The sequence below is a fragment of the Cryptomeria japonica genome, chromosome 9 (genome assembly GCF_030272615.1).
Source record: "Cryptomeria japonica chromosome 9, Sugi_1.0, whole genome shotgun sequence".
In the NCBI taxonomy this organism is placed as follows: domain Eukaryota; kingdom Viridiplantae; phylum Streptophyta; class Pinopsida; order Cupressales; family Cupressaceae; genus Cryptomeria; species Cryptomeria japonica.
In genome coordinates, this window is record NC_081413.1 from 520,651,743 (window position 1) to 520,674,914 (window position 23,172).

At 37.6% G+C, this 23,172-nt stretch overlaps 1 protein-coding gene across 3 annotated transcripts in view; it reads right to left on the reverse strand.

Annotated features, from left to right (window-relative positions):
• The window catches only part of LOC131066898 (calpain-type cysteine protease DEK1), a 164,789-nt gene that overhangs the window by 15,221 nt on the left and 126,396 nt on the right, over positions 1-23,172 (reverse strand). For 2 of the 3 annotated variants that reach the window (XM_058001774.2, XM_058001773.2), the window contains exons 22-31: positions 21,937-22,256; positions 21,277-21,625; positions 20,549-20,866; positions 20,257-20,361; positions 20,028-20,156; positions 4,005-4,385; positions 3,679-3,816; positions 2,384-2,620; positions 1,804-2,293; positions 1,603-1,666 (exon numbers count right to left, since the gene is read on the reverse strand). In XM_058001774.2, the coding sequence (XP_057857757.2) occupies positions 1,988-2,293; positions 2,384-2,620; positions 3,679-3,816; positions 4,005-4,385; positions 20,028-20,156; positions 20,257-20,361; positions 20,549-20,866; positions 21,277-21,625; positions 21,937-22,256 (2,283 nt within the window). In that variant the 3' untranslated portion in view covers positions 1,603-1,666; positions 1,804-1,987. Of the gene's footprint in view, positions 1-1,602; positions 1,667-1,803; positions 2,294-2,383; positions 2,621-3,678; positions 3,817-4,004; positions 4,386-20,027; positions 20,157-20,256; positions 20,362-20,498; positions 20,867-21,276; positions 21,626-21,936; positions 22,257-23,172 lie in introns of those variants that run through there. The other variant, XM_058001776.2, reaches the window with a different exon arrangement.

Here is a 23,172-nt window from a genome sequence, read left to right on the forward strand (position 1 = left end):
TGGATGAACAGCAGGAAAGAGTATCAAATATATACAGCGATCATTTATAGGAAACAGATCCAGATTTATTATATCAAGCAATCAGCATTTGAAAAGAACATCAAGCAGCCATTTTGGAAAAGAACAATCAATCCATCCAAGAAACAACGATCCTCTTAAGGAGCAGACAGTCCCCAGCAATAAAGAGATCAATCAAACCATCAAGGGAAGCAATCAAAAGCATCAGTGCTCATAAGAGCAGACCTATGCATTACAACTATCAGAATCAGAGATCAATATCTATTGCAAGCAGTAGCATTCTTATCCATCACTGGGTAAAATTTAGGGAAAATCCAGAAGGGAACATTTGAAGGTTCCAAAATATTATCATACAAAAGTTTCATACAATGATCTGACAGATCATTACAATTGACAGATCATAAGTGTATGCCTTGTCCATGGACTATCAATTATCAAAGAATAATCACGTTACAACAGCTTTCTTATTGGATTCACTAAGAACTTATCCTGTGCGTAGGGTGGGTACAAATCCCAATTTGGGTTTGGCCTGAGCATATATTTTCACCAAGCATGTGACAAGCTCAGCTCAAATACATCCTAGGGCATATGGAAGCCGATCCCAAGGGAACCTAGAGAAAGTTCATGCTCCCTATCCTAGATTAGCATTTTTGGTTCTTGCCTACAACATATTAATCCACTACCTACATGATCACCCCCTTGATGGCATTTCCTTTGTTTTTGAATTTAGATAGTTTGATATTTCATCATTAACGGTCATCTTATTTTGCCCTGAGACTGAACCCCTGAGAAAAGATGCAAGCAGTGCAGATGGGATTGCTTTTGAAGCCCTCCACATGATCTATCAGCATGCTGCCTAAGATCTTCAAATCCTAAACTCTTCTACTAAAATACAGGAAACCTTCCAATAAACGAGCATTTTATAATTATAGAATTAAATTTCATATATTCTGGTCCAAGAACTTGGTTGATATTGGAGATGTTTTTAGTGAGTACCAGCAACTTATACTGCATTGTATTGTCATTTGATCAAGAAATGTCCTTGTACTTTTAGCTGTTGCAGACATCATCATATAGTCAACTGGAGCCCATCACATCTTGCATTTAATAGTTGAGTCCAAGAAGAAAATATGCTCTGATTAGTTTAGGGATGTTAACAGAAAAACTTGTTTTCAACATCTCCCCCTATAAGTTCTCCTTCAGTTTGCTCACCGTGTATCTTTTAATACAGCCTTTTATCTGTGACTGCATTCCTAGTCCTCACATGGAATCAAGATACTAATTCTAATGCTTTAAAATTTATATAAAACTCTTCAAAGAAAAACCGACCTCCTTCAATTACACATCCGAAATATAATCATGTAAAATAACACATTCTGAAATTTTAAATAAAACTCTTCAAAGAAAAATCAACGTTCTTCAATTACACATTCAAAATCTACTAATGTAAAATAACACATTCTGACATAATGTCATGTACATATTCAAACAGTGTACTTAATTGTTTGTTTCTTATTTTGCATGAGCATATAAGCAAGAAATAGAGAAAAGATCGAAGAATAAACCATAACATTTTGTGCATACCCAGTCAAAAGATATATATGCTGCACTTCCATCTGAATGTTCACCCCATAGATAATGTCCATACCTGTTTCCATGGGTTCCATTGAGAGGTCATATAAACCAAAATATCATCTACTCTCTATTGTCAGTGGAACTTGACTGAAATAAATAAAAATGAAAAAGTCTATTTCAGTGGAGCTTAACTGGGAAAAAAAGGTATACCAGAGCAGCGTAAAATCGTGATGATTTCAACACTAGAGATGCCTCAATCACATGAAATACCAAGGGCCTCCCCTTCTGGGCTCAGATCATCATGGGGTAATCACGTGCCATTTTGAAGCTAGTTCCGAGAGATGGAGAACATCACATCGTTTTGAGGGTAAGGCACAAGAACTTCTTTTTATGATCATAATGGTTCCAACACAATAGATGCCTTGGTGAAAACAGAGAGCACAAAGGGAGCTTCCTCCCCAGGATATCGTGTGGTCGGTACTATTGTGTAGCCCTTTGGATATGGCTCAAGATCATATTCCCAAGCTATTTCACGTGAGTTTACATATTCTGTAACACCAACTACATCCTCCCGACACATGTCATAGGCCCGTTTTCCGCATGTCTTAAGGATACCCATACCAATATAGAACCTTGAAGTGTCATAACTAGATTGAAAATTCCCAAAAGAGGCCTTTTTTCTAGATGAGAAATTCACACCCTGCGTAGGCTCCAAAAAACAAAGTATGAATTGGTATTTTACATGTAAGGAAAGATGTGTGAAACATGTTTGAAAAGAATTTTTACCCACTTGTGTAAGAGTGATAAAAACATGTATGTCAGAATTGGCATCAGCTCCCACAGCCTTCAATCGGAATTGTGGATTTTGATGCCATGTATAATGCAACTGGGAACCACCAGCACTGCATACCCTCCATTGACCATGAACAGAGTGGCGCATTTCAGAAGGATAGACACGACAAACATATATAGATCGGAAGTGCAGCTGGAAATCTTGCCAGGACATCCAGAAAATCCCTCCTTGTGCCTGCCAAGGAAAACAGATTCCTCAAATTTTGCAAACTATATGCCAAAACAGAAAATGGTTTATTTAAAACAAGAAAAACAGTTTTATCATAGAAAAAGTTCAATAACAAGAACTGACATATGAAGAATAACACCATTCTGTGTACACTTTTACCATATACAAGTTTACAAATACAACAGAATTTAATTTAAAATCTGACGCCAAAAAACTTCTAAGGAAAGATCAAGTGAAGAACTAAAACTTGACAATGAACCAAAAAAGGGAAAACAAAAATAGTATCCCACCCAATTGTCCAAAAAGTACCAATGTGAGTACATGGCTAAGCAATTAAAAGTTAAAACACAAGCAAAGGAGGGTATAAGCATGAATTAGAATTACAATATCACATATCATCATATAAACAACAAAACAACCTTACACTTCACTTGTTAGCTATAACCAATCTCATACAAAAAGTTCCATTCTATTTTATTTAGCATAAAGTTTTGATCAAGTATTATTTTACCGGTTGACCACTATGTATGCTTCACTTTCTGTTCACATTCAAGTTTTGGATAGTGATGTCGATTCTTTATCTGTCATATAAATAATAAATTATAAGCTAATTTTTATTGGGTTCACTCAAATTATTGATCGATAATATGAAATCTTTAGGTCAACTACTTCCAATTTTTCAATTTACTTCTGACAGTAAACCATGTAATGAAACGTATTGTTCATAAATTATTTAACTTGAAAATTGATAGTAATATATCATACAATTACATTTAATTTCTATTTGAAATAAAACTCATTTTGAATGCTGATTGGATTCCTGTTATTAGAGTGATGAGATTGCTATTAAATTGTAAATAAAAATCATTCCATAGTTTACAAATGGATCATGGTAGCAAATTTTTTTTTCAATGTCACTGATGAAGTACCCACAGGCATACCAAACTCAGGTCCAGCCCAGCTGCCGGGAATCCCAGCTACATAGTAACAAAGTACATAAGGAATTCCAAATATGAGGATTTACTATGAAATATTTACTTTGTCATCATAAATCCAAACAATACCTGAGGAGTGAATTTTAATTTGTGCTTTATCCTATCTGTCCACTCAGGTGAAGAGTCTGACCATGGACCATTCCATTCCACTTCATTTGCCCAAGGATTTCGTATTTGGACCAGCTTGTGACCATCAACCTCACGTACCTGAAACAACAAATTTCATATGCATTAGCAATACCCACCAAGAACAGTCTACATCAAGAATTTTGTTAAATACAACAATGGAGTACATATTGTTCACTTAATTCCTAGCAAATTGCTAATTGCTGAAGTATGATTCAAAACAAATAAAATTATACCACATATTGCCATATAAGAAACGAAACAAATACCTGCAATAAAGAGTAAGCATGGCCCTGAACAATACCACTAGAGGACACATGAACGTCAGAGCCTGAAGGGCTCCCTGCTCCAAGAAAAAATCCTTCTTGTTTGAAATGCAATAACTGAGACCATAGCTTTCCACTAGCAAGTTCAATTTGTGCTTGAGCACTTCTCATATCTATCTCTTCACCAGCACCTCCCGTAAGGTCAACAAGAGCATCCTGAACAAAGCCCCCTTCCAGGGCTTCATAAGACCCGTGCAATTTTGCATAAGCTTTTTCCAATATTGAGACCCACAACTCATTAACTTTCCTGCTGGTAGCAAATGCAGGCTTCCCACGAGATTCACAAGGTATCCAATCATCAACAACAACCGGAACCCATTCTCCCTACAAAAAGATACAATTTAAATTGGCATTTAAATTTGATAATTTCAAACCAGCTATGGCACTACTTCAGTTTTGTGTTTCTGAAAAAAAAAATTGTTGCATATTTATCTTCACAAGATCTACATGTTTTTTTACATTTAACAAGTAATTAGTCTGAGAATAAGGTGGATAATTTCTCAAAAACTGCAATCTAGCCCTAACCAATTACGAATTTTTGGTTTGCACTTGTTGAAAAATACATCAATATGAATTAAACACGCAGAACTAACTATTAAATTCTTGTTTTTCCCTTCCCACATCTGAAATCTTCTTCTCCAAATTTCAAATTTTGATATTGTTCAATAATGGTCTCATTCATGGCCACCAGCCTTCAATTGTGTGTGTATGGTTGTACTCAATCTTTCCAAAAATTGCAAAACAATTATGTTGTACAACAAACTCAAACCCTAAGACCAAACCCTGACACAAGCTAGCAACTAAGGTTTTATGCACTCAATCCAGTTGGCATGCCACTCAAAGATATCTCCTCAACATGTAGAACGAATGAGGGTTCTTCTATTTACCTTTAATATCGAGGCCTAAACCAGCAACATAGGTTCAACAATGTGTCTCTCTATCTAGCTAATGTTGGAAATATTGTCAGTGATATAAGAAGTATATTAATGAAGATTACTATCATTAATGTCAAAGGCGAGAATGTATGTGTAAGATTGTTTAAAAGGTTCACATTGATGCCAAATAAGATCTATGTCAAATATGAAAAGATTAATTATTACTGATGTCAAGGAAATTGGATTGAGAAGGAAAGAAGAGTTATTTGGTGAAATCAAAGAGGTTTGGAAGTAACGAAGAGGTCATTTAATCATGAGCAGCATTCTCTAAAATTATCACTATTAATGTCGCAATGATTTAATGACTCGCATAAGAAAATGGGTTTTGCTATTTAAGATATGATTATGCATTGATCATATTCAAGACAATAAACATTGCATGGATAAAGGCTCTTCAAGAGTACCTACAGTGGTGATAAGTCTCAAGAATGATAACGTTTATCATGGAATGACAATAATGAAGAAGATGTCGACTTCAGAAAAGCAATTTTATGATGCTGATCTAGATTTAATTGGAGTTTTTAGATCACCCAAGACATTATATTATGGGCAATGCAACTTGTATTTAAATAATAATAACCGAAAGTTGATAAATAAGAGATTAATGTGATTAAGAAAAGAATGAAAAATTACAGTTACAAGGGCATCGGTTATGAACACAACGCCTGTGAAAGGTAGTGCTTGTGATTAAGATAAACAAATGTGCAATGTTAAAAGACAGCAATCACTATCAATAAGGAGCAGGGACTGTGTTAATAATAGCTAAAATACAGCAAAGGTGGCAGATTAATGATATAAACCCAACTACATGATTAAGGTGGCAAACAGATATGCAGATTTGTCTAATGATAAAAGCAAACAAGAGGTCTAATGATCCATTTTCAAAGCAATGTGATTTGTATTAAGTTCAATTCATTAAAAGATACATGCAGTTCATATTATGCTGGCCAATTCATTACAAGATATATGTAATTCATATTATGCTGGCCGATTCATTAATAGTCATATGATCAGCCAATATAAAGACAAAGGGGTATATTTTGTTAAAGAAACATCTCTTTTAAAGAGGTGTGATTTGATTTATAATTATGAGATATTTTCGCTAGAGAAAATATTCTTCAAAGGGTGCGATTCTTTAAGGATTAATATGCATAAGCAATGTTCTTTTTGAAGAGGTGTGATTTGCTTTGAAGTTATGACTATTTATGAAGGGAGATGTCTCTAACGAGAATCACTCCTTTTGAGAAGGTATTAAATAAACATTGTATAATTGGAGAAGTGTGTGTGGTGTGGTGAATAATATACACAGATTGATGAGGAGTCATAAGTGAAGAAGATTTGCAGATTTATGAAGACTCTATAAACATAATTGTGAAGACTTTATGCAACTTGTGAAGAGGGTTTCATGCAAAGACTAAAGAAGACTTTGGAGCAGAATTAAAAATAATAATCAAGAGAGTTTTCTGAGAAGTATTATGGCAGATTTATAATGAGTTTTATGAGGAGATTGTGATCAGTTTTGGAGCAAATTTATTGTCACCATAATAGCAATTTGAAGAGTAAATTTATAGCAAGATTTGTGGAGAACAAGATTATCCATTGTTCACTATAGAAGCAACATTGATAAGGTTGAAATTTGAATGAGCGGTTGGAGCCTCTAGTGGGCAGGTGCTCTCGAATTGGATGAGGAGTTGGTGCCTTGAGTGGGAAAGTTCTCTCAAATTGAATGAGGGGTTGGTGCCTCTAGTGGTTCAACCTACGAAATTTGTAAAACTTTATTATAAAGCAAGTAATTTGCATGGTTTTATCCTATTAGGGTTTCCACGTAAATATTGTGTTATTATGTTCTTCTCATGCGCATGATTATTGAAATTGAGTAATCGATGCTATTGTGATTGTTAAAGTTTAAACAAATATAAGTTTTTGTTAAGACTTTTAATCTGATCACTGTGTGCTCATTAGATAAAAAGTCTTAAACTGAGAAGAATGATATGAGAGAGAAATGTATTTCACTTTCCTAATATAAAATTAAAATTAACAACTCTTGAAAGTTAAGGTTATATTTCCCAAGGAATGGCACAATGCTTGCCTTCATGTTGAATCGAAACACCCACAAAATAATGCTTACTCAAAGGGACCCACAAACCAATGATTGTTGAAAGGGATACAAGCCACAAAATGTGTAAATTGATTTTCCAACTTGCCCAAATCCAAGCTTTGACAAAAACGTGTGAAATACCACAATTGTTGATGTGATTAGAATTTAGAAAATACACAGACATGAGATATATTATCTTATATGATAAGAAGTATACCCGTAAGGCTGAATTTTACAATAAAATTTTCCTTAAAATAATCTATGGATTATTCAACTAGAGAGCACAACCCAAATCAACAAAGTGATAAGCATACCATACCCTAACTATATGATATTATCTATCTAACCCATAATTAATCCAATGTTATAAGTGACACTTACTCAAGTGCCACATAACCGTAATATACATCAAAGTATCATGGTTTTTGATAGACAAAATGTTAATTTCCCTTATTATCACGGGCATAGGTATACAAAAATCCTTTTTGTACCTATGCTTGAGTTTGTAATGAATTATGTCTGTCAAAATGCTTTCCATGAGGGTTAACATAAATCAAATATTATCAAAAAAAAATGTAGTAGACTATTATAAGTTGGCTTTCACAAAATTACAAATATATTCTAGATATTCTTATTGTATTAAAACTTAACTTTCAAGAGAATCCCAATATGCAGATGGTATTTTATTTGTTTTGTTTCTCAAAGGAAAAATGGTTAAAATATTTTGAGAAGTGGAAGCTCTCATTAAGCATATACCACACAAAATACATAATCTTTGTTTTTTAATATAAGGGTATTTTGGTTTTCATATAAAAAAGAGAAAAGAAACAAATCGGACACAAAATCCTTGGACAGCCAAAAAGCTGCCTATTACAATCTATAAATTGTCTAGCGATAAGGTTATGAGCGCGCAGATGTTCACTACTACTAGCTACAACAACGAGAAAGAGGAAAAGTATCAATCACCAACATGAAGCTCCAATGTTTACATGAAACCTATGCTATTGGATTCTTGTACCCATGGTCCCAATCCCATGCCCCACTAGTCTAGGAATTGGTTCAATGATAGGGGCACACAAAGAGTGAGCAGAGCATGTCACTATGCCCTCAGGCTCCCCATGGGTATGCTTCCAGTACTGGTTTGGAGAAAAGATCACCCAAGATGGGTCATGGCATGTCCTTGTGGAAACAACTACCCTATGGATATGCTTCAGGTATTCATTTGGCGAGATCACCCAAGATTGATTAGGGCACATCCTTGCCACATGGGCTCCCCATGGGTATGCTTTGACTACTCATTTGGAGAGGAGATCCCCCAAGATGGCCCAAGACATATCTTTGTGGACTTGAGTCCCCCATGGATATGCTTTGTATTGGTTTGGTAAGATCACCCAAGATTGGTTAGGGTACATCCTTGCCACCTCGAGTTCCTGGAGGGTATGTGTTCTTATACCCAACATCCCAATCCCATACTTGACCAATCCAAGTGCTAATCCAATGGCACGAGCTCTCTAAGAGTGGCCAAGTCTCATCCTTGCGGCACTAAATTCCTTGTAATTATGCTCAATTACTAGTTCAATGATAGGAGTACTCCAAGATTAATCAAGGAGTGTCCCTACAACCCCAATTTCCCTATGGGCATGGTGTACCCATAGGGAACCTAAGACAAAGGGGGACACCTTGGCCAATCCTAGATGCCCCCAAGCGCTCCTCTAAACAATATACAAAATTTCTTTTTAAAAAACCTAGAAAACAAAAAATAAAAAACAAGTTTTATAAATTTAAACATTAAAAACCCTAAAATGTGTCTAAAACAAACCTACTTCACACAAACTCATTTGTGTCTTGCAAATTTTTGCATTTTGAAAGATAGCTTTTTTTTAAGACCAATTGCATAGTGCCAAGGGGACGAATCTAGTTTGTACAAACAACATAGATTGATCTTAGGTAAATAATTTAATGAATTCTTTTGATTTTCCATAAAGTTTTTTCAAGTTCAAGAAAAAACCATTTCACACCCTTCACACCCATCTCTAATTTCTCTGTTACAACTTCATAGTTTGCTTCCATTAGTTCACTAGCAGTTCCTTCATCACCAATTTTCATCATTTTCTCCACTACAATAAAAAGTCTGTGTAACTAGCATTCCAATTCACTTACTTCATTTGCATATTGTTTTTGATCATCACTCAATGGTAAATACACAAATTTCTCCTTGACACCAATTGATGTTGTTGTGTTGTCCTTGGTAATTGCACTTCTAAACAAATTGAGATGACTCAAGAAGTTGTATGTTTTCATTGTGTCCATCTATAACCTCAACAAATTTCACATGCTCTATCTCACCGAAACCAATCACATTCCTTTTGGAGCACTCCCATGGAGATGATTTTGACAATGGGAAGCCATTGTGATAGAGTTTGTTACAATTCCTTGACCTCAAGGTATGATCATGATAGTTCAATGCTCGACTTCAAGATTTCCCAAACTCCACAAATACCCCTCGTTTTCCACAACATAATTGTTGTCTAATCAATGTCTCTGGTATTTGGAAACTTACATTGCTATGAGTTGAATATGTAAATGTCCTCTCCACATCTTCTACACTATCCATAGGAACATGCTCTGAATTGAAAGGCAGTGTAGATTTCATATCAAAGTGCTTGTGACAATCTTTGTTACTCTTCAATTGAGTAAATAATTCATTATTAGTTCTAATCACTCTCTGTTTGTATGCATTGAGACCACCATAAAAATCCTTAACCAAAAAACACTTATCCTCTTGTTCAAATTCACCATTCTTCTCTACCTGTAAGTATCTAGACGCATGCTTTTTCTTTGAAATGATCTCAACAATTGTTGTAAGACTGAAAAGTTCACAATTCATAATGCCTTCATAATCTATGCTTGTCAATTTAAGGTGGCCCTCTTTTGTTATATAACTTCTTAGTACTTCTATTGTTACTTTTTTAGACTCTAGCAATGCTACCACATTAGTCCATCCCCTAGGAAATGACTCTTTTGATGTTGCAAGAGTTAATGGTCTAAAATCATGCTTTTGAATATCCCTTATAAAAGATACTTGATCTCTGAGATCCCAAACCAAAATGTATTGTCAATTTTGGATAAAAGAATTTATACACCCTTCCACAATTACCATATAAATATGCTTTTCATGATGGTAAAACCGAAATAGATCTCTTCTATTAGTCTCATATCATGAGCAAAAATGATCAAAGTACTTACCTACTTTAAAGTAAGATACTTTTGGGAGATTCATTCCAACACAATCATCCTTGACTTATAACCTTAACATTAGAATCAACTAAGAGATCCTCCTTCAAATGGCAACACTGAAAATAAATTTTCTGCTGCAACGGCTCACCTTTTGACAAATCAGTGGATAGTTAATGCATTGGAACATTTGATTTTATCTTGGCATCTTCGTGTTCAATAAGCAAGGTTTGCTCTACCAAGACTTCATCACTCTTGTGATCTGTGTTTGAATGTTTTTCGAGGTTCTTGGACTCATGCGCATTCATCTCCTCATTAACAACTTCTTTTCGTTTTGATTTTGGCTTTTCCTCTTTACTCAACTCGCTTCTTCCTCTTCTACGGATTTTGCTTGTCTTTAATTCGTAGAACTCATCAAAGGATAAATCATTACAAACTACTGACTTAAAGCATTATATTCTACCCGATACCTTACCATTTTATCTTTTGAGTGAAGAGGTAATTGAGTCTCCTCAGCTACACCTTCTTCCCTTTGCAAAAATTTGGCTTTGACTGTCTTTGTAGGAGGATTGATTAAGACTCTATCATTGCTTGAATTTCTTCCATCTGCCATATTAAGACATGGTCTAGAGGCATTCAATTGTTGATTCATTTCCCTTAATTTTGAACTATTTATCCACTAGACTCTATCATGAAGGATTGAAACTCTCTAACCAACTCCATGTTTCCACAGCTAATGACATCTAGAAGATTTGCCTCTTCACCTTGGTTACTCACGATTTCTTGACTCCTTTACATGGGTTTATATTTGCATAGCAAAATCCATCCATAGGGTAGCGAGATTCCTACTCTGATACCCACTGAAATGTCCTTCACTGGTTTTTATAGAATTTTGCATTATGTTCCCAAGTAATTTTAACAACAAATTATAAAGTTTTTCCAATAACACGATCATTAAACTTATAACAGTCTAAAATAGGAGTCTCACATTTAGAAGAAATTGGCAATTGCTTCTTTATTCATGAAACTCCGGTAATAACATTATCATTTATTGCATGCAGAAAATTGTACAAATTGTTCACATTAGTGTCTATATTTCCAAATTGAAAAAACTATATCAGTTTGAAAAGCATCCTGCCTTCATACCAACCCCTCCCAAGCATATCATGACTTGAGAGTGATTCCACACCAATGATATCAGCAGCAACGTCTCAAAGGAAGGACACCGAAAAGACAAGCTTTGCACAAGAAATATAGATTGATACCAGATTAAAAGACTCACAATTCCATCAAGGAAGGCCCTCGATTCAATCTGCAATCAACAGCAACCTATTGTCCCTTCACACCAAGAAAGATGATGAAGCAAGGGCCACGAACTTGAAAGAAGATCTTTCCCGACTCGGCAAAACACCTTTCCCAACATCCACACACGCTTAGGAATAATCACGGCTTCATAAGAGACTGTGATAGTTCAAGGAAATGGGCTATGATTCCAATCTGTATTCCTGCATGCCATCCCAATGTTGATGTGCTCATTCGCCTCTGAAATTGATCTCTCCATGGATAAATATTTCTACTTAGACAAAAGTTCAAGCCAATAATGCAAGGAGCTGCTTATTCAATTATTTCAATGCCAAATCTATTTTCTCCAATGTTTTAATCTTTAGTCACCAAATATTATTCCATGCAAGCCAAACAATACTTATCCTTTTAATTCTGAAAACCAATACTTAGCTCAAAAATTTGTCTCGAAAAGGACTACAAATTTTGCCCAAATGTGAATTCCCCAATGAATCCACCTCAAGACGTCAAATCGGGTTTCCATCCAATCGGCCAAATCACCAAGTGTTTTTGTCCCGACAATTCTAAAGACAAGCTTCCTCTCAAAATCCTTAGCCTGAACATTTCTCTCCAAAAATCCCTTTTTATAGAAATTTAATGAATCTTCTAGAATTTGTCAATTGTAACCAGTTATAGTTAACTCAAAAATCACTTCAAATTTAATAAAAATTAATTGAATATTAGTTGCCAAATTTAACTTTAGACAACATAATAAAATAATTAATTAAATATTTAATGTTCTCAACCTTGTCAAAAATGGGACATTACATTAGTCCATGCCCACAAGGGGGCCCAAAAATGTTCAAATGGATCCTCCCCCAAAACGTTATTGAGAAATATAAGACTCATCTGCCTAAAAACAAGTATCTACATAAAAACTATAAAGAAAGAATAATTTTGTTCCATCTTGTAGTCTAACAAGAGTGCATATTGAGTAGTCTAACAAGAGTGCATATGAGCTTTAGTCAATGCTAGATAATTGGCAATGAAAAATCCATCATAGCCAATTAAATTTATTGCAATTAGGTACTTGTATATTTTAAGATATTCTCACATTTGGGCTCGTTTGTTCTTCTGAAACTCCATAAATCAAATAATTTTAATGTTAACAAGCATTTATCCAGTAAAGACTTCCAATAAAACCCCTATAAAATTTAACAAAATTCAAAAAAACACTAAATGACTAGCAAAAATGGTAATGAAAATAGATCCAGTGGAGTTCAAACATAAAAGCCTCTTATTTACTATTAAAATTCTGGCCAACATTATCAATGATGAATATATTTTATGTAAATTCAAAAATCTACACCAAACGAGTGTGATTGTGCATGTTATAGTAGAGAAAGAACAAGTAAAGGGTAAAGTCAATCACTGGCAAAACTAATGGGACACAACTTCACTATCAAAACAATGTGAAATTGAAAGGAACCTTAGACCCCTCGATGGAGTGCTAGAATTAGAACACAATATTATATGCTTAAAATTGCATGTCACTATTTTCACTGTTGTATTTAGGCATGTCCCCTACGATTTATGATTATGGGATCTATGAATGTCTAGGAAACATCTTGAGTTTGTCACCAATCAAAATAAAAAATAGGGGACGTTTCAGAAACATGCAAAATTTTGCAGGGAATGTCTAGACACCCCTCAACTATCCCAAGGATAGCCAACCATTTCCTAGAGCCCAATCAATACTAAGTGAGACAACAACTCAGACATAAGACCCCCTTGTGGAAGCTCACAAGAGCAACGACTGTCATTTCCTTGCAGCAAAATTGCATTTGTAAGATTTTATCTCATGACCAATCTCGTGTTTTATAATCAATAAGTAATATATTATGCCCTATGTTGTAGGGTTTACCCCATGGCCAATCGGATCCAAGTCTACTTTCCACCTAGTTTGGATCTTGATTTAATTTACCTATGGGTGCGGACAAGGTGTGAGACAAAGGGATTTGGTTCGTCAAACTGGGACACCCAAAGATTGATTTGACAATTTTCTTGCATTTTTAAAGATTTCTTGAAACCCAATTTGACTTGGCACCCTTCCTAACCCTAAAAGTGACCTCTAGAAACTACATTTCAAAGTGAGAGTCAAGGCATTGCCAACCAGCATGTAGAAAGATGTATTTATTCAAATGGATTCGCTTTCAATGTTGTTAGCTCCCCATATTAAAAAGAGATGTTGAAAAAATTTAATGAAGCTCCAAAAGGGTACAAGGGCCCAAGTTATGAGAAGTTGCAAGGCACCTTGTTGGAAAAAGAGGTCAAGGGGGTTGAAGTTGTATTTAAGCCCATAAGGGATTCACAAATTGAGACAGGTGTGTCCATCGTTTCAGATAGGTGGAAAGATTCAAAAAATCATCCCTTTATCAATGTCATCAGAGAGTCCCCTAAATTGGCAATGTTTTTCTAAGTCATCGATTGTGAGGAGCAAGTAAAAGATGGACAATTTATTGCTGATATTCTCATCACAGCCATTGAGACAATGCAACCGTGTAACGTTGTTCAAATCATAACGGACAACGCAAAGAATTGTAGAGCTGTTGACTTGTTGGTTGAGAAACGATATCAATATAACTTTTGGAGACCTTGTGCAGTCCACTCACTAAACCTTATGCTACAAAAGCTTGGTAATAAAATTTAATAGATCAAAAAGGTGCATGCATTGGTTGAGGACATCTAGATATTCATCACCAACCACAACATGTCTCAAGCAATTTTTAGATCATTTTCAAAATTGGAGCTACTGAAGGTAAGTGAAGTAGTATAAAATTTTACATTTTTTGATTTTCATAATTTAATTGTGTATTCTAATTCTTCTCTAAAGTTTGTTTTTCAATTTTAATCATTTTGGCTTAATTTCTATTATAGGTTGCATAGACCAATTTTGCCTCTAACACAATCGTTGTTGCTAGGAATAATCATTATGTTATGTTGTTATATTATGTTTATGTTGTTGTTGGTAATAATGAGTTACGACGGTCAGTTAGTTAGCCGACGGGTAGGTAGTTGGAGTCGCGACGGTTGTGTCGGGATTATTACAAGGTTCAATTTCCTCCTCCCAGGGGTTAATCTCCTCAACATTGAGAAGGCTGAGAAGACTGGTGAGAAAGAAGTGCTGGCGATCACCCGTGCCCAGACGAAAAAAGCCACTTATCCCAACCCCCGTATGGAGAAGGAGAGATCACGGAAGACAAAGGCCAATATTGAACGTGAGATGAGGACCGAACGACGGGACAACGAGGTGGCGAGTACATCATCCCATACGGAAGCGGAAAATAACATCATTGGGCAAATCTTGCAGATGGAGGTGTCGATAAAGGTAAAAGACCTTCTAGACTCTATGCCACAATTGAGGACTGCCATCCTCACCAATGTGCAAAGCACCACAGCGTCGAGTGCACCACAGGTACGGGTTCCCGCCACAACATCGTCAAGTGCACCACAGGTAGGGGTTCCCGCCACCGCTTCGAAGAGTACACCACAGGTGGAGGTTTCCGTCAGCCCTTTGACTGACCCGATGTTACTAGCCTTGAGTAGTGGTAGACACCCAGCTGTGGTAGAAATGGGTATCCGTGGGACCATTCTGAAGGACACCATTGTGGACGGGGGATCTGGGGTGAATGTACTACCAGAAGAAACATGGAAGCGGCTGGGGAAGCCCACATTCAACCTGGTGGGAGCGGACCAACACGGCATTAAGCCACTCGGCCTGTTGATGGCCCAGCAAGTGACAATTGGTATGCAACCATTCTTGTTAGATTTCGTGGTTATTCCCTCGAAGAAGAAAGGCTATGACGCCATCCTGGGGAGAGCGTGGTTGATCAACGCGAGGGTAAACCACAATTGGAAGAAAAATACACTTTCCATGGAGAAGGGAGGGCGGAAATATACCATTGACCTACACACCCAAGATGTCGGCGAAGAGCTCGCCTCTTCAGACTCAGACTCAGAGGACTCTAATAAAGGGGAAGGGGGTCCCAATGAAAGCAAGGGCAAGAATGCGATGGAGCCGAACAGTGAAGGGGTGCTCGAATTGGAGGGATGTTTTGAAGATGAGGTATGCTCACTTAACGGGCTCTTCCACTAGCAAATGGAGGATTATGAAATGTTCCAAAGCTACAGGCTCGAAGTAGAGGAACCAGAGCAACCAACAGAGGTGTACTTGTCGGAATACAAAGAATATTGGAAGGGAGACGCCCCAAACCCTGGCGACGTAGATAATCCGAAGAGTGTTGGCAACGATTGGAACCCTGTGTGGAAGACTGCAGTCTTCAAAATCTTTATTATTCTTCTTCTTCTTATGTACGGGAAGGAGGTCGTGGTCCCTGTAGAATTTGTGGTTCCAGGTCTTCGGATGGCCATGGAAAATAAACTTGCCACCAATAGGTTCAAATTGAAACCATACCACACGAAGCGCGTAGGGGACCTGAGAGGTCGGACGGACACCCGAGAGCCCGAAGGGGACCTGAGAGGCCGGCCAGGCGACTCGAGAGGCACGGGACAAAAGGAGACTTTTGGGCGAGGAAAACCGAGAAGGATGAAGGGCGATCCCAGAGACAGGGGACCCGAGCCAAAGACTCTCTAGACAACTTTTTTTTTAAAAAAAAACCGTACGGACGTACGAGACAGTTAACTGCACGGCAGGAAAAAAAATTGTGAAAAAAAACACCACTGTACAGGGCTGTACGGCAGATGACGTACGGTTGGAAGAAAGAAAGAAAAACGTACGGTTGTATGACAGGCGACCGTACGATCAAAAATTTATAAAAAATGAAAAAATCGCACGGTCGTACGACAGCGACCGTACGGTCAAAAAAATTTAAAAAAAGAAAAAAAGAAAAAAAGAAAAAAAAGGGGACGGACCTACGGTGGGACCATCGTGCGGTGGTAACACCTACAGTGGGACCACCGTGCGGTGGGCCACCGGCGGTGGTAACACCGTACGGTGGACACCAGCGGTGGCGCCCGCAGCCGCACAACTCACTTGCCCGCACAACTCACCCGCCCGCACTCTCACCTGCCGAACAGCCCACAGCCGCACAACTCACCCGCCCGCACACTCACGCGCCGAACAGCCCACAGCCGCACAACTCACCCGCCCGCACACTCACGCGCCGAACAGCCCACAGCCGCAAAGATTAAGACGCACAACCACGCAGCCGCTCCGTTGTCAGTGGTCCGCCGTACGATGGAGGGGTGTTGACGGCACGGGAAGGTGGCCGCACGATCGGAGGTGCCAATGCTGTTGTTGACCGTACAGGGAGGTTGTATGGCCGGGGTGCCATCGGGGACATTATAGTGCCAAAAAAAAAAAACGACAACGACCAGATTTAAAATGATTCGCTGGAGTTTGAAGCCAGGACACTGGAAATTCAGAGTGGAAAAGAAGGGTTTTTGGCATCTTAAAATATCACAGAAATGTTGTGCGCTGCCCCTCGACCCCGCTGGGGGTGTTGCCCCCAGACCCCCAGTTTATTTTGAGCTACAGAAGACCACGGGAAGTGTTGTGGTTTTCCGTACTGTGAGAAAGAAGCCTGCAGCTAAGCATTGGCGGGGAAGCCATAAGCCGTAGAGGGAGACGGATTTGGAGGTTGGGAACAAACAGAGTTTGAGGGAAGGCATTGCAGGTCCGCGCAGTTGTATGACACCAGGGAGTTATTCAGTTCAGTTTTTAGCCTTTGGGGAGTGTGATGGAGGATTTGAGGTGTTTCCTAGCATTTGTGCCAGCAGATTGTGGCCACCTCCAGGCATGACTGGTACGCTTTGAGGAACTCGGAGTATGTCTCGGCTGGACGTGAGGTTGCCTTGGTGGATGCACAGAGGACTCGGGAGGAGCTGACCACCAGGTTGGAGGCAATAGTCGCGTGAGACTTAGTTCAGCGTACCCAGGAGTTGGATGCCAAGAGAGCAGCACGGGTGGCTATCGAGGACAAATTGGCTAGGGAGACAGTATCATTTGAGTAACAGTTGGTGGAAGCTGAGACTGAAAAACGTGTTTTGCAGACAAGTTTGGGTTAGGCACAGGAGGACTGTGATGGCAAAGGAAGCAATATTGGTGAAATCCGCACTTGAGCATCGGATGGTAGCAGAAAAGGGTTTTCAGGCAAGGACGCAGGAAGTGTATAAGATCCGGACCCGACTGGCGTCAGTAGTTCCTGCCGTTCATCTCTATTTTGTATTAAGTCGTCGGAGTCGACTTCTTTTCTTGGGGGGGATGATGTTGCCAGGAATAATCATTATGTTATGTTGTTATATTATGTTTATGTTGTTGTCGGTAATAATGAGTTACGGCGGTCAGTTAGTTAGCCGACGGGTAGGTAGTTGGAGTCGCGACGGTTGTGTCGCACCCCTTCGGGTATTATATATTGTGTACCTTTTCTTCGAAGTATCATCATGTTAGTCATGTCAGATGTAATGTGATAAGCACTTATTGTACATGGACTGTTGAATTAATATAGAGACTGGTTATTTAATGTATTTCCATTATGTTCTGTGCATTTACTTTCTGCATTTAACCGTTTACCCGAGAGGGCAAACAATCGTGTTGAGATGTGACTTGTGAAATTTAGATAGGCGCTTTCTAATATGGTGATTAGCCAAAATTGATCTATATGGAAGCAAAGCAGCAGTAAGAGGGCAACAAAAATTAGACAAAGGATATTAAATGACTCGTGGAGGGATCGTGTGGAGTATATACTTAAATTCACCAAGCCCATTTTTAGCATGATTTTCTATACTGAAATGGGCAGGCCTTGCATTGGAGAGAGATATCACGGTATCAACTCAATGCTTGATAAGATGAAGTGCATCATAAATGTGAAAGAGCAAGACCCTGAGGAGACTTTCTTCAAACAAGTGCGTACAATTGTTGAAGAAAGATGGAACAAGATTATCACTCCATTACATCTTCTTGGTTTTGCATTGTCTCCAAAATACTACAACAATCAGTTCCTTTCTTTGCCAAAAAGGCTTGCTCCATCTAGAGATTTTCAAGTGGTTGAAGGGTACAATGCAGCAATCCTCATACTCTTACCTAAAGATGAATTGCAAGATACAATTACAAATGAGTTCATAGATTTTAAGCACTCAAATAGTCGAAGTGTTCATCTGCATCAGAAAATAGTTTCAGCACATATGCTTTCATCCACTTAGTAAAGCGCAATAAATTGCACTCAAAAAGAGCAGCTAACTTCTTTTATGTGCATTCCAACTTGCGTCTCCTTTCACACAAACAACATGACTACAAGCAAGGAGAGACGAAGATGTGGGATATAGAGCCAGAACATATTGACTTGGATGTTTCCACTTCTCAACATATTGCATTTGATGACTAGGAAAGCAAGCACATTTTTAGTGCAAGTGGCACTAGCACTACTTCTTGTTCATCTAATGTTCCTATATCATCTAATGTCAAAGGTGATGATGATGTTGATGATTTAAAGAATCCATTTGATGATTAAAACTTAAAAGTTCGAATTGTCGAATCTTAAACTTGATGTTATTATTTTGATATTGAGCTTGTAGTTTGAATGAATGATATTTATCATGCATGTTTTAAATTTAAATGGCATTCAAGTTTATGGTGGTTTTTTTGTTTATAACTTATGATGCCCCTAACCATTTTGGGGATGATAGGAGATCAAGGAGATCCCCCTTACCATTCGTGCTGCACAAAAATCCTCAGGAAACACCTGAAACGTCCCCATGCTGTTTGTGCTAACCAACCCAAACCCAAAAACAAAATTTAGCCAAACCAGATCCCCAAATCTGAACCCGAACCGGCAACTTAGATTCTAACAAATGAAATGCATTTAATGAAATCCATTACATGTTAGTTATTACAGAGGTGTATATGTGTATATATGATTTAAAATATACAGTTCTACGAGTATATGCACACTGGTAGACGTTGTTTCCTTTTTCTCAAAGATTCAAAGCCATAGCCTGAGTTTGAAATTGAAATAACATATAGCCTTAGTGCTGAAATATGAGGTAATCACAAGTTGTCTGAACATTAATTGATGTGGGTAAACCATCTCATGGACATATAATTTCTTACTCTCCTTTATTCCAAAAATCCTCTCATGTGTGGCTTATGTTGCAAGGCATATGCAAAACTGCTCACATGCAGGCCACCATTTTGACAGGAAAACAACTTAAATACCAAACACTAATTCTACTGAATCTATTCTTGTAATGTGTTAAACTAACATATATTGAACTTGAGTGACATCAAACTGTTGGCTTGCCAATTCATAGAGACTTCTATATCACTAAATTGATCAAATAAATAGTTTTACATGTTAATAAAGTTACTAACAACATTTCTTTCTGAGGAAAAACTCTCACCTGTATGCAGAATCGGACTGTATATACTCCTTCATCATTGTATCGAGGAGTAATAATAAGGTTAGCCATGTGAGATGCCTCAGTCAATACAGCCACAGCACTTAAAAACCAACAATCACCTAGACGACCCTGTCAAGATACAAGCATACAGGGGACCAGATACAACAACAATAAGAGCATGTGAATAGTTATTTATTGTTCATATACCACAAGGGCTTGAAACACATACCTGACAAACATCAGAAGCATTAGGTGCACCCATAAAGAGGCATGGATATAAATCCCTTCTGTTTTCTCTTACCAATTCACTTGGTCTCATCCACTCACTCACAACCTGCAAAAATCACAATTCTGTTACCCATTACATCTAAGTTGAAGAATCCAATCCTGCAAAGAAAATGGCCCAATGAGCCAGTTGTAAGTACTAAGCAGGGCTAGAAGCTAAAAACATTAATTTGGGCAGCAGTTTACAAGTCAACAAGGATATAAGTCAGAAATGGACATTCAGCAAACATCCTTGCCTGTAGCTTGGCTGTGGGATTTTCTGGATCTACAAACAAAGACTGACTACTAGGAGGAAAATCCTGATCAGTGAAGTGGGTTTCCCCTCTTGCTGCAAGATCTTCCTTAACAGCTAACTCGACTGAGCGCATGCGTTCATTTATTTCCTCTTGATTTTCCATCTTGGGCTTTCTCAGACTCCTTGCGACGTAATCCATGTCTAAAGATATCCCATCTCTTTCAGCTCTTTTTCTCCCACTTGAAAATTGCCCATCCCACTCCACATCATCATGGTCAAACAAATCCACATCTGCAGGCTCACTGTCCCAATCCTCCACCTTAACAACATATAATATTTAAGTATGTCAATCAGGTAAGCCATATGAAATATATCTTAAGACCAATACAGTAACAATATACTAGTCAAAATAATTACAACATAAGGCACTACATAGTGTTGTTATATCCTTAGAACAATGTTTTGCTTCCTAAAATATTCTCAACATTAAGTCGCTGAAAAATGAATGTTGTGAATGATGTAAAACTGGTGACTCTGAACCAAATCATGAAAGGGTGCGCCAGGAAAGAGAAATATACAAAGAATAAAAGCAGCATATCATTAAAACACATGCCAAGAAAGATGACCTGAACTGATAAGAGTACTACACCTTTGGCCATAAAGCTAAAGCTACATGTTGCATTTTTGTACAAATTAATAGGAAATACATCAACAACCCATTGCACATACCCTATGTGATTCACCCCATTGCCAATAATCATCTGGAAGATCAACCATGTCATATTCGTCAGAACTGGTGGCTGTATATAAAGTGGTTATCTCATCCTCTGTCAGACACCTTCCCCAGAGAAACACATCCATGATGTGCATTTTTGATTCAACTCCTTCGCTGTCAGACCTTCCAAATGCATCCAAATCGAGAGGAGGCTTCATTCCTACCCAAACCTCAGCTCCCTCCTGTAAGATTCCACCATCTGCCTGCAAAGGTAACCTACCTTGAAAGCTATCAAAACTGCCATCTAGATATGTAGTAGCTTCTCCAGTTTCAGCATCAATGCTCACAGTTACGGTATGCCACCTGCATTCCCAAATTCAACATAATCTGAAATATGTTTACTTGTAAACACTTATTCAATCAGAAAATTAGACACGAAAATAATCTGTTTGGCTGTCAACATGCATCTAATAAGTAGACAGAAAGCATACTAAAGTTGAACATATGTGGCATTGTTGATTTGGAAGAAAGATTGCTTCAAAGCAATATGGTAAATATATTTATAGCAATACAACATCTACAATCAGTAAAATGCTATCATGAAAAGTGCCTTGATACTGTGTATATATAAAGACAATTACAAAAATGACTAAGAAACTATTATTAGTCCAAACCTTCCATCTGCAATACTTGAAGCACCAATATTCCACCGTTTAGTCACAGCGGATTGTCTCTCTCCTTTTGTTACCAGTCTTAATCCAACTTGGCCAGCTTCAATACCTTGCTCAGAACCAGCAACCAAAATTTCCCAGCAAACCTTCTGCTGTGATTCGGTTCCTAGAAGACAGACTGGTCCAGATTCTGGTTGAATCATGACAGATGCAGAAAAGGTGATTTTCCGACTTTGACAAACATGAGGATCAACTGAACCACAATGCCTCCCTCCTGTCCTGGGTTCATCGTCAAAGATACAAACAGCACCATGCACTCCAGTCTGTAAAGAAAAGAGTACTTTTTCACAAAATTTACAATTTGGAACCTAAATGTCTAAAGCCACATAAATAACCAATATGCATATGAAAGTGTATCTTCATTCATGGTAGGCATTATGTCACCAGCATCAAATGTTTGAATGAATAGCTTTAAAATTCCATCTTTAACTTACAATGCAAACACAGGAGAGCACATTCCCAACTCCAAAACTAATAAAATATAATAATATAGACTAACAATTGGTGAAAATCAAGCCGAGGATAACAACTTTAGATCAGTGCTCTGCTAGAGTATCATTTCGACCTTTTGACAGTTCACCTTCATATTTCAAAATTCCTGAGACAGAGTAGTGATAATTTTATTTTCCCTCATTTATTAACATGCTTGCATGTACACAAGGGATTACAAGAGATACCAAAACAAATAGTCAAGCCTAGCAGCTACAAGTGCAAGCATGCTATGGAGTAACAATAAATGAAAAATGTCATCTCATTTACAAACTTGGAACTGTCACTCCAATGTTCATTAAGTTAGCTTATAAATGCTCCTTCTGCTCCTACTGCCACAATTTTTATGTAGCTCATTTTATTTACTCCATTTTTCTAGAGTGTTGTTTGATGTTGTGTCTGGCTAAGAGTCTAAGACTGATCACAAAGGAGAATTCAAGCAATACAAAATCCTATTTGGTAGCATCAACAATGTATGAATGCCTCTGATGAAACCAGACAATGCAAGATATTCATAGTCCCCAACCTAAAGACTTATAACATTTAGAATGCTTCTATCCTTCAGATAAAGCCTTCCAAAAGACACTATTCATCCATGTTACTACATAGAGATAATCAATTACAAAAACAATAAAAAACTTGATCAACATTGTATCTCTCACAGGGAATTCACTCAATAAATCATGTTTT